At 36.3% G+C, this 12,628-nt stretch overlaps 1 protein-coding gene and 1 pseudogene across 3 annotated transcripts in view; one reads left to right on the plus strand and one right to left on the minus strand.

Annotated features, from left to right (window-relative positions):
* The window catches only part of MLLT3 (MLLT3 super elongation complex subunit), a 280,687-nt gene that overhangs the window by 119,994 nt on the left and 148,065 nt on the right, over positions 1-12,628 (minus strand). For all 3 annotated transcript variants that reach the window (XM_024558267.4, XM_024558268.3, XM_024558269.4), the window contains one exon: positions 6,133-6,215. In XM_024558267.4, coding sequence (XP_024414035.1) covers positions 6,133-6,215 — 83 coding nt within the window. The remainder of the gene's footprint in view (positions 1-6,132; positions 6,216-12,628) is intronic.
* LOC139440452 (U4 spliceosomal RNA) lies at positions 9,402-9,527 on the plus strand (annotated as a pseudogene).

The raw sequence follows: 12,628 nt of genomic DNA on the forward strand, positions 1-12,628 counted from the left end.
TTCATTTGGGTCAGTGGTGAGTTGTTTTGCAGATTAAGGCACTTAGAATTTGTTATGTTGCTTTACATAAAAACTCCTTGTGTATTACAGATATTAACCAATCCTGTAAAATGTTATAATTTTTCATTGTTAATTTTGCCATTTTGTTTTAAATGATAGCTTTATTGACATAAAGCCATAATCCACAAACTATAACATTGACCCTTCTAAAATACACAGTTTAGTAAGTTTTAGTATGTACACCATCATTACCATCTAATTTCAGAACATTTTCATCACTCCAGAAATAAACCTAAGACACACAGTAGTCATTCCCCATTCCCCCAGGCCCAACATCCCCCAGTACCACTAATCTTCTGTTTCTATGGAGTTGTCTGTTCCAGACAGTTCATATAAATGCATGAATGTACATAAAATATACATGTAAAATATAATATTCTGTGACTGGCTTCTTCCACTTAGCATGGTATTTTCAGGGGTCATCTATGTTATAACGTGTCAGTACTTAGTTCCTTTTATGGCTAAATATTATTCCATTGTATGGAATACCAGTTTTTAAAATCTGTTTATTGGTGGATAGACATGTGGGTTGTTTCCACTTTATTTACTACTACTATGAATAATGCTGTAATGAACATTTGTGTGTAAGTTTTTAATGTGAACATGTATTTTCATTGGTTTTGAGGATACAGCTAAAAGTGTAATTTCTGAGTCACTCTGTTATATGGTAATTTTATGTTTAACATCTTTTAGGAACTACCTTACTGTTTTCCAGAGAGGCTGCACCATTTTAAAATCTCACCAGCAATGTGTGAGGTGCTTGTGGTTTTTTAATACATTAGCACATTATATAGTTAAATAAAGCAAAGTTTATCTTTAAAAGAATTTGTTATATTACTAACACGTGATGAAACAAGGTGATTTCAACCCAGTTCTTTTGACTCAAATGTCTGAGCACCTGAAATTGTCAGAATGTACTACAAGTTCAATGTTTCCACCTCCTCATCCAAACTCCCCCAAATCATAGTCTCCTCTCATTTGTTCACTACCTCTTTGCTTCTACTAACAATCTGCAGGAAACCTGCTCCCCTCTTTCATCAAGATGCCATTCTCTCCTGACTACCTGCTCACACGTAACATTCCTTCTCAGCCTTCTTCAAGTTTGCCTTCTTTCTTCATTGACTCATGCATGTCCTTTAACTTTTGGCAAAGTTCCCCAGGAAAATGGCCTTCATTCACAGGGAGTCAGTTCCACCTACATGAATACACACACACACACATATGCACACACACAATTTTTTTTTCCAGCAGAAGTAAGGCCTGCTTCAGTGTGGTTGGTAGGGTAATAATATGGGTATAATAATTTATAGTTTTAATTTTATCATTTCACTTAAAATGTCATATGTGTACTTGAGTGCGATATTGTTGTTACATAATTACATGCTTATGATTTTGTAACAAAGTATTTTGTAATAAAAAAGGGCATTATTTTTGCCAGACTATTATATATACGTGTGTGTGTGTATCTCCCAACTCTCACTTCATTGCCGTATGCATGTGTTTTACAGTCTACTCACATCTCCACTAGGCTGACCAGCCGCAACTTCAAATCCATGCATTATCTTAAACTGAAGTTATCTTCATCTGTCCCTTCTCCTATCTATACTCTATACCTAAACACACAAAAATCCTAATTGGTTGCCAAGGTTAAAATACATAAAACCATCCCCTATTCTTCCTTCTCCCTCACCCATCACAGTCAAATTTTCTCTAAGTTCTATTTTGTATTCCTCCTCAGGAATGCTGAAATCTATCCCCCTTTCTCCAGTTGTGTAACCATTGCCTTAGTTTAGAACTTCCCCAGTCCTAACCTGGTCACCTCCCTGTTTTGGAATTTAGCTCATTCTACCTCCCACAATAACAAGAGAGTGATCTTCCAATGCAAAAATCAGATTACATTTTTTCATTGATATAGAAGCCCTTTATGACTCATCATTTTCTTTTTTTTATTGTTTATTCTATTACAGTTTTCCCAATTTTTTCCCTTTTGTCCCCCTCCACACAGCTCACCCTTCTTGCCTTCAGTCAATCCCCTCTCCACTGCTCTTGGCCATGAATAATTAATACATGTTCTTTGACTAGTCCCTTCCCCTTCCTTCTACCATTCCCCACCCTCCCCTCCTACAGCTATCAGTCTGTTCCATGTTTCCATGTCTCGGGTTCTATTTGTCTTGTTAGTTTCTTTTGTTCATTAGATTCCAGTTGTAAGTGAGGTCATAAGATATTTGTCTTTCACCAACTGTCTTATTTTACTTACCATACTAGTCTCCAGCTCCATCCATGCTGTTGCAAAAGGTAGGACTTCCTTCTTATCATTTTCTACAGGATAAAATCCCATTTCCTTGGAATAACCATCATAGTCTTTTAATACCTTTCCTGCATTTCATTTGTTCTCTTACTACACTCCATCCTTCTATAATTTTGAAGCACTTGCAGTTCCCCATTAACGCACATTACCTCGTTCATTTTGCCTTTCACATGTAGTGCTTCCCGTGTCTAATATGACTTTCTTCCCAAGGTACCTCCCTCCCTTGCCCACTTAATGAAAATTCATTATTCAAGGCTCAGCTAAAGCATGAAATCCTCTGAAAAGTCTTCCTAACTCTCCAAATCCAATCTGAATTAGACATCCCTCTTATAGCATTACTTTATTAATGCAATTATTACATTGAATGATGATTTCTCTCTTACCTCCTTTCCTCTAAATTGTAGAACATTCAATACAACCTTAGAATTAAAAAACAAGGTTTGTTTTCTGCCTTATAGTCTAGAATATAAATTGGTAAAACCTTTCCGGAAGATATTTTGGCAATATCTGCCAACATACAAAATGCATATGATAGCCTGATCCAGTAATTCTCTTTCACGTAAGTATTCAAATGTGTGTATTAATAAATAATTAAAGGGTAGCATTGTTTATAACAGCAAAAATGTAGAAACAATTTGCATGTGAATATATCATTACCCTGGAATACCACTCAGATATTTAAAAATACTGACTTGGAAAGGCATATTGCTAAGTGAATTAAACCAAGTCACAGAAAAGTACCAAAGTATGATAGAGTGTGCTCCTGTCAATCTCTATCTAAACTGACATACATATTTTTTAAAGATTTTACTTATTTTTAAAGAGATGGGAAGGGAGAAAGGTAGGGAGAGAAACACTGATGTGTGAGATACATCAACCGGTTGCCTCTCACAAGACCCCACCAGGGACCTGGCCCGCAACCTAGGCATATGCCCTGACTGGGAACCGAACTGGCAACCCTTTGGTTCTCAGCCGGTGCTCAACCCACTGAGCCACACCAGCCAGGGCTACAATGACATACATTTTATCTATGCAAATGCATGGGAAGGAAATGGAGGGGTTATACCAAATAGTTAAACAATGATTAAATGGAATCTGGAGGAAAAAAACTAAGTTTTACTCTAGACACTTTTACTAGGAATATATATCTGCAAAATCCTTGTAGAAATAAAAATGTTGATGACTATAATTATTTACAAGAAAAAGAATGAAATAATACATTACTTTGTAGTCTACGATAGTTTAAAACAAACCAACAAATCACTTTTCAATAAAATTAAGGGTAAAAACTGCAGAAAGTGCTATCTTTCTATAAATCCTGAGTGCAATTTTCTTTTAAAGACTTTTTTAAGGAAAAAGTACCTATAAACTTGTGTTCTAGCCAAATGAATATATTTCTTAGAGAGCAGACATCAATATTATGTCAATCTGTGCTTGTCAGAGAAGATCTTTCTCGAAGTTTGAACTAGAAAGCATTTATTTATTATATATAAAGCTAACACATTATCTAGAGGTGAAAATCTATTTTTAGAAACATCAAATTACCCCCCTCATTCTGTTTCAGTCTTTGATATGTACTCAGGTACTTTCTCTGAGTACAGGAAAAGAAAACCATCCTTTCAAACCTTAAGTGCTATAGCCAATTATGTTTTAATGTGCCTGTTGGTTTAGAGTTTCTGAAGCACATGATTCTCATAGATGGGCTGGAGTTGTTGAACACAAGTACAACATAAGACAGAGTGAATATACACAAACTCAAAAGAAGCACTGACACTCCACCACCTTTGACTTTGACGCCAACCTCTCAAATAAATAAACAATGCTGAAAACAAGCATATCTGGAAGCAGGGAAAGTACAAGGATAGAGATGAGACCAAGACAGGATGACAGCCTTAATACACAGTGGCAGGACTCCTCCAAGACCACGTGGAGGTCTCTTTGCTGCTTTCTCTCACCTCCCATGAGACATTCGAACAGTAATTTTTTCATCAGCTGTTATCGTAATGGATGCTCATTCTTTAAGACAGAGCTTAGTAAACTCTAAGGATGAATAAAATGATACTAAAAAAATGGCCTTAAACAAGCCATGCAATCTTTCAATGACTCAGTTTCCGTTTCTTTAAACTAGGAATAATATTATTTACATCTCAAAAGTTCTTGTAAACCTACTAAATAAAGCAACATATTTAAATGTCTCAGAAGACTGCCAAGGACAAAGCATTCAAATATTTAACTATACAGAAATAGGTTACTGTCAAACAAGCTCCCAAAATACAAACATTAAAGAAAAACAAATAATGCAGGTATGGATAGCAGGTTTGTAGAGAGGTTGGTGTGCCAGGAATGTAGTACATGAGGGAGATGGGCTCAAAAAGAAACAAAAGATACGGGAAAAAAATCTATCCCCGTCATCCATACATTCTTCAGGTTAGTTTTATATAACATAATTAAAAGTGAATTATCTCTTAATCATAAAGAGATTTTTGCTGGGCCTTCGACACATCGAAAAAGCCAGTGGGACACTGTTGCAATGGAAGGTACTGAGCATTAAAGAGTGGCTTACCAGTGGTTCTCATACTTGGCTGTGCATGAGAATCAACTAGAGGGCTGGTACATATGCACTTTCCCAGGCCCTGGTCCCAGAGATTCTGATTCAGGAGATCTGGGATAGAGCCTGAGAATCTCACTTCTAACCTGCTCTTCTTGGTGATGCTGATGTTGCTGGCAAGGACCATACTGTATGGGAATACTGGCTTGGTTAATATGACATTCAAATTAGTTCGGTTCCTTTCAAAAAAGGAGATATGTGTGAATTATCTCACTTTAGGGTAAGTTTTAGAAACTATACTTTGGAATGAATGGAAGGAACACTGTGATTAAACATAACATAGCATTTACTAAGTGTTTACTTATATATGAAGTATTATTCTGAACACTCAGCTTTAGTATTTAATCTTCCTGGCCACCTTGTGAGGTAGATACTCTTATCCTATCCTCATTTTTTGAATAAGAAAAGTGAGGCCCACAGAGGTGGAACAATTTGTCTAATGCTTTCTAGTCTGTGTGTTTTTCCACATTTGTACTGTTAAAGCTTTTAAATCCAGTAGAATCCATAATACTCAAGTTCATATAATTGTATATGTATGTCATGTGTATAACAACCAAAGGTGAGAGATTATTCTTTGTAAGTCTAAAAATTTTAGAAACATGGCCCTGGCTCGTGTAGCTCAGTGGATTGAGCACAGGCTGGGAACCAAAGGGTCACTGGTTTGATTCCCAGTCAGGGCACACGCCTGGGTTGCAGGCCAGATCCCCAGTAGGGGGCATGCGAAAGCTACCCACACATTGATATTTCTCTCCCTCTCTCCTTCCCTTTCCCTCTAAAAATAAACAAATAAAATCTAAAAAAAAATTAAAATTAAAATTTTAGAAATATGAAAATAAGAAAAGCAGTATTTCACTGAAAAACCATAAATTACTTTTTCCATTTTACAAACATATATTCATCTTTTTTCAAATAGTAATCACTCTTCTCTTGAAAAAGAATGCTTAATAATTCATATAATCTGATTTTATATAATTGAAATCATCTTTTTCTAGCCATTTCCTTTATAATTAAGGGGAACAAAATTCCTAGAAGACAAATTTAATTTTTATTTTAAAATCTTCTACTAATAGAAGTGCTTATGAATCAAAATTATTTTAAATATCATTTGGTTAATGGGGATCTTCTATTGAAAGATTAATGGGTAAAGATTACATACCTTGTTTTTAAAATAAACCTCAATTGGCAAAATGAAACCAGCATACCCAGATTCTTCTACTTTGTAAGGTGGATCTTTGCACACTGCAACATTAAAAAGAGAAAATAGATGAGATGAGAATAATAAACAAAGAAACAATTTTCTTCCCTTAAAAAAAATTCCATTCTACCATCTACATTATCCTCAATTTTCACAGACCTTTGCCAAGCCCCCATCTGCATCTGATCTATCCTTTATTTTATTCTCTAGAATCTGTAATAATTTCCCTATATAAAGAAAATAACGTTTGTTGTTTATTCAAATCCTGATGGAGAAAGGTCATCACAGTCACCCATGATCATTAATGATTTGACTTCAGTTGCTATCACCCTGCCCTAAAGCTTTAGGGAAAGTGAGAATAGCTCCTTATGACCCAAAGTGTGAGTTTCCTAAGGAAAGAATTATCTATGTCTAGTCTTTGATGTAAATCACTCCACCCCTACACCCCTCACTTCTCTGAGATATCCTGACCTCTGTGCTAAAATGTGGCAGGATCACCCTCCTTCCTTAGAAAATCCCAAATTCACAGTCTCCCAATGTTATTGATGCCCATTAAGTCACTGTCCTCCACTTCCTCCACAAAAAGGATGTTTATTGAAATACTGGTATACAAACAAACACTTAAAATCTATTCACATCATAAGAATATAAGAAACAATAAGGCTTTTGTATTTCTCATGAAGAAAGACTATTTAGATAAGCTTTTGGGAAATGAGAGACACCCTAAGAAGCTAGATATAATTTCATCTCACTGAAATTTCCATTAATTCAAAATCAGTCACAAGCCAATTATTCTAGTTAAGACTGCATTTGGCAGTACCACAAAGAGGTAAAAATGTAAAGCTGCACATCAAGGCCACACACTGGTAGCCCTCGTCCTCTGCAACAGGGCTCCCTTTTCCGCCTTCCTCCTATAGTCATCCACTAAACCCCTCACGTGGTTCATTCAAATGCATCAATTTGCAAATACGCCCAGCATTTACCAACTGTGCCTCATCCTCCTGTTATTCCTTCCATCACACCTTGATGCTATTCTTAGTATCCTCTACTAGTTCAAATCCCAATTTCTTCACAAGGCCTTTCCAGACCACAAAGTACTATCATCTCTTCTCCTTTTACCCTCTCAAAGCATTAACTGTCTGAATCACTGGTTTGACTCTCATTAGAGTTCTTTATTACTATATATTCAGGAATCTCATCCATAATTTCCTTCCATTCCTCAAAGACCAACTCATCTATCTCAGGAACAAATAAAGAGTGTCGAGGGCTCAGGCAAACCTGGGTGGCAATCCAGGATCCACCTCAGACTAGCCAGGCTAACTCTAAAGTTACTCAAATTCCCTGAACCTGAGGTTCCTCTTCTGGACAGTGTAAGGATTAAACAAGATGATGTATGTAAAAGACACAGCACAGAGCCTGGAACGTGAAATCCCCAGTAAGTGACTGGAGTGAGGCAGGAAATCTAACCTGTAAAATACCCAATTGTCACATAGCCTTTTCAGATAAAAGTAGAAAGGAGGCAGCAAGTAGAAAGCCCTGGATTTGGATTAGAAGACTCGAGTCCACAGCCCTGGACTAAAAATTCTCTAGACAACTTCTATTTCCTTTCATTTTAAAAGAGAGGACACTACCTATGTATCTCTGAGCATGGCTGTCAAAATGCAAGAAAACTACTTATATGTGTGGGAAAATGTAAGTGTGAGGTGTTTTCATTACAGATGACCGTGATGACATACATGAAAATTGTTTAGACGTTCCACAGGAACAAATGTGATTACAACAAGATATGCTGAAGATAGGATTTTAACATTTGACCATCTCCATTAGTCCACCTTAGAACCATTTCCTCAAACTGACATCAGAAGTTAATCAGTAATAAGGGATTTCACTGGACCTTACAAGTTTCTCTAATAAAATATGGAAAAGCACAAGGACTCAAGAGTGACTTCAGTCCTTCATCCACTGACGACCAGTCAACCTGTCAGGAGTATTCAAATACCCTGAACCTTGGGGGTTGGGGCTGGGGTAATGCTACTAAAAATGCACTGAACACCCCCATCCTGCCCAGTTAGAAGGCTAGTATTATACCCACAACCTTTCCAGGCTGCAGAGGCCCTTTTTAGAACAGCAGTCTCAGTGTCCAGGTTGTTTGGGCTTAATCATACCAATGTCATCTGAAGGAAGTTTATTTTGTGGGTTACTGTACATGCCAGAGACGTTATAGCTATTCCTTTTTGTATAATTCATTTTCTCTATTTTGCATGCAAATTGCTCCTATTATAGGAAACCACTGTTAGTGAGCATATTTTATAATTGGAAGTCTTAGATTTTTTTCCACCCTCTAAAGGAAATGATCTGTTATGAATTAATATTCTATAGAAGTCTGGCTTTATAAGAAATTGTTTACCAATAAATACCTCAATTATATTTAAATGGAACATGTTCATAAATAACAATGAACAACATCTGTTGAACACCAAGTTCTTAATTAGAAGCAAACAATATTTTATACACAATAAACACACCAGAAAATCAGTAGCAATACAGAAACAAACTTACAGTTTTAATCTAAAGAAAGTCAAATTAGGTGAAGCAATTTGCTTGTTTATTCATTCAAGTATCGTATAACCAGAATCATTAACATGAGTTTCTAACCCAGTTCTTTAAAAACAAACAAAACAAACAAACAAAAAACCCAGGAGTTAAAACTAAGAAATATTTTAGCCAGTATGGATAGTACATCAGACATAAAGCAATTATTTTTAAACTAGTAGAACCACATTTGGGATCTCCTTCCGTCACTCAATAACACTTTTTTTTTTTTATTGTTGTTCTATTATAGTTGTCCCAATTTTCCCCCATTTCCCCCCTCCCCCTGCTCCCACAGTCAATCCCCACCCTGTTGTCCATGTCCATTGGTCATTCAAACATGTTCCTCAACTAGACCTTTCCCCTCTTTCCCCGCTTATCTCCCTTCTCCCTCCCCTCTGGTCACTGTCAGTCTGTTCCTCGTTTCCATGCCTCTGGTTCTATTTTGCTTGTTTGTTTGTTTTGTTCATTAGGTTCCTGCTATAGGTGAGACTGTATGGTATTCGTCTTTTGCCACCTGGCATATTTCACTTAGCATAATGCTCTCCAGTTCCATCCATGCTGTTACAAAAGGTAGGAGTCCCTTCTTTCTGTCACATGGTCTTCCATTTTAACATTTCTTCATTAAGAATTTCTTTTCAAGTTTTGTGTAGTGGCAGTATTGTAGACAATGAGGTTTATCTGAGGCATGAGTATTGCTAATTGAGAATTCCTTTTCTATGATCATTGACCACAGTGTTACCTTTATAAATCTGAAGCATCTTAAACCCTTCAACTAATTCCTCCTCTCAATTGGGTACAAATTAGATAATCCAAAAGAGCTATGTGAAAAAAGGCCAAGTTTCAGAAGCTGGGGAAGGGATGTTCATCTTTGGAAAGTCATCAAAGATTTTTAGGTGGCAAGAAAATGGGAATAATATTCAATCTTTAAACAATGAAAATTTATTCAGTAGGAAATCACTGGAAACTCTTATTCCTGTCAAAATCCAGCCCACACGTTACCTCTTTCAAACGTGTCCCTTGTTTCTCTTCCAAGCTTCTCTTATGCACTTCTAAGGCTGGTAGATAACATTCATTTACCTTTAAGATTTCTCCACTAGACAGAGCCCCTTGAGGTCAGCAACCCTGTCTTTATTCATATCTGTGACTCTGGGTACTAACATTGAGTCAAATAATAGGTACTGAACAACTGTTTGCTGAACTGAATTTTTTCCAAGATTCATGCCACCCTTCACTGAATTACCATTGCTAAAGAAGCCGCTCACCAGAGCAGCCAGGAGTTGATATTAGCCCATCAAATTCTTCTCCAAACTCTCTACAATCATCATAAACGTTAAAAAATTGGTGCAGGTAATAGAAAGTGTTGCCACATATGAGTCTTCTCTTGAAAGCTGAGTATCCAATGCTAACTGGTTCTAATCCTGATAGTACCAAATTTAGGAAACTGAGTTAACAAGTTGGGCCAGAAGATCTCCAATGTCATTTTGAAACTAACACTATATAGCCATAAATAACATGTGTCTTCTCCTCTCCTTGCAAACATTACTACCTGTGTACTCCAAGGCTCTAACTAGGAGACGTTTTTGAAACTCTCTCTGTGCAAGTGAACACATGTACCATGCAGGTCTACCAGCACGCAGCACCCAAAATTCATGCCTGAGAGGAACAGACCAAAGTTTCTATAAAAAGTAATTAATTTTTCCCAAAATAATTTTTCAAAAATAATAGGCACAATAAAGACCCACATATATAATATGTAGTATGATGCTAACTATATACATTGATCATTAACATATTTAATTTTTAATTTGAGCAAAAAATGTACACAAGAAAAGAAAAACACATAAAAAGGGAAAAAGGGTCATCATTTAATTAGCATGGAATAAGACAAATTCTTACTTATTATCTGAGGTTTTTAGTATTTTTCCTTTAGGAGAAAAAGGCTTCAAAAAAGAGCTGTGCTTGGTAAAGAGAAATAAAGTACCTTAGATGAATAAATGACTTTATGCTTACGTAATAATTCCATAGACATATACAACAAATAAATTTAATGAAAAGATCCCATTTTTTAGCATGAAAGAAAAAGAGACTCTTCTAGACCCATAAAACCCTCATTTAAGCTTTAAAAAATATCATTAGGCAACAGTTTTCCCCCTAATCCTTAGGAAAACAGCTGGTGGATTCCTGTCCAGAACCTCTCTCAGTGAGTTTGCTTAAACACTATGACTTATGTCCATCTGAATATTTTTGATAAGGACATGGCTCAGTTGCCCATTGACAATTATTGGTTTTACTTTATTTACCATGCAGAGCCCTTCGGGAAGGAAACACCAAACTTTCTGTTTATTACCATTGCATTATGACAAATTTCCCTTCTAGCTTAAACATTTTGGACTCAATTCCTCCCAGCTTTAGTGTCACGAATAGTGACACATCAGTAGTGAAACAGGGTGCTGCGTGGCACATGACTCTGCCCCCAACTGTTCTGAGTGAGCATTTCGAAGTCCGGGGCCAGCATCTAGTAATCTGAGCACCCCATTCTCACTGAACATGGATGGACAAGCCTTTACACTTGTGACATGAAAAGAACAATCAACAGTTGGGTTTTGTTTTTGTTTTTATGAGCGTGCATATGCACACACACATTCTATGTTGCTTCTGTTTAGCCATTTCTGAACAACGAAACAAGGTTTTCCCCCTTTGTGTCACTTCTTCATCTCCCTGAAAAGGGATTAAAGAAAACATGTAACTTCGGACAACTTTTGAGTCTCACTGTTGAGTTGTTTTTACCTTGCTAATTTTTTTAATACAATTCTAAAACCCTAACTGATTCCCACACAAGTAAGAATGGTCGTCACACAAAATAACTGTCTAATTAATTTTTACAAAGTTTTAAAGAAACAAACTAGATACAGTTAGCTAAGTGGGAAGATACAGAATACCACCTACCTACCTCCTCAGGGTTCCTTGAGTGGGTCCTCAAAAAACAACCCAAATAGCAGATAGCATCTTGACTCTGGAGAGCCTTCTGCCAAAACTCCAAAACAAAAATAGTAGTTTCCTTCTTATGGGTTCAACCTTTTTTCTCATCGTATCATATTAGCTAATTCTAATACGGGATGGGGCAAAAGTAGGTTTACAGTTGTTTGTATGGAAAATAACACAATAAATAAATAATAATACAAGAATAAACTATTTTTTTGCATACTGACTACTGTAAGCCTACTTTTTCCCCACCCTGTATATATGCTACTAATAAGTCCCACCTTCAATTTAATTCTGTGCTTTCCAAGGGCTAGCCTCTTCTCATCTCTGAATCCAGCAACGCCCCCTACTTATGAACTTGAGTTGAATTAATGAAACATAACTTTAGTATGAGTTTCAAGGGCAGAGACAGAACAAACCTGGAAGCTGAGAAGAAAGGCCTGGATATCAAGCAGATAGTATGAGCAAAGGCATTTGAAAGTAAAGCAGCATAATGGATCAGTCAGTATCAGCAGAAACACAGAAAATAGTGAAAAAAAAACAAATAATATGAAGCTTATACTTATACAGACAACCTGATATTACACACACTCAGACAGTCCAGGTGGGTAAAAATGGGTTACACAGATAAAAGCAGGACTGTTGACTTTGAAATGTTACAAAAACCCCCTAGATTTGGAATAGGAGTTCAAGGTTCCAATCGGCCATACTGAAAAAAATCTTAATGATGACATATAAAAATGACTTCACTTGTTAGTAACTTGGAATCTTAACTTATTGAGTCAGAAAATCCCTAGGCTCTCTCTCCAGAAGAAGAAATATGGGTGCATTATGCAATATATATATATATATGTATGTGTGTGTGTATATATATATATATATA

Source organism: Desmodus rotundus, chromosome 1 (assembly GCF_022682495.2).
Source record: "Desmodus rotundus isolate HL8 chromosome 1, HLdesRot8A.1, whole genome shotgun sequence".
Lineage (NCBI taxonomy): Eukaryota > Metazoa > Chordata > Mammalia > Chiroptera > Phyllostomidae > Desmodus > Desmodus rotundus.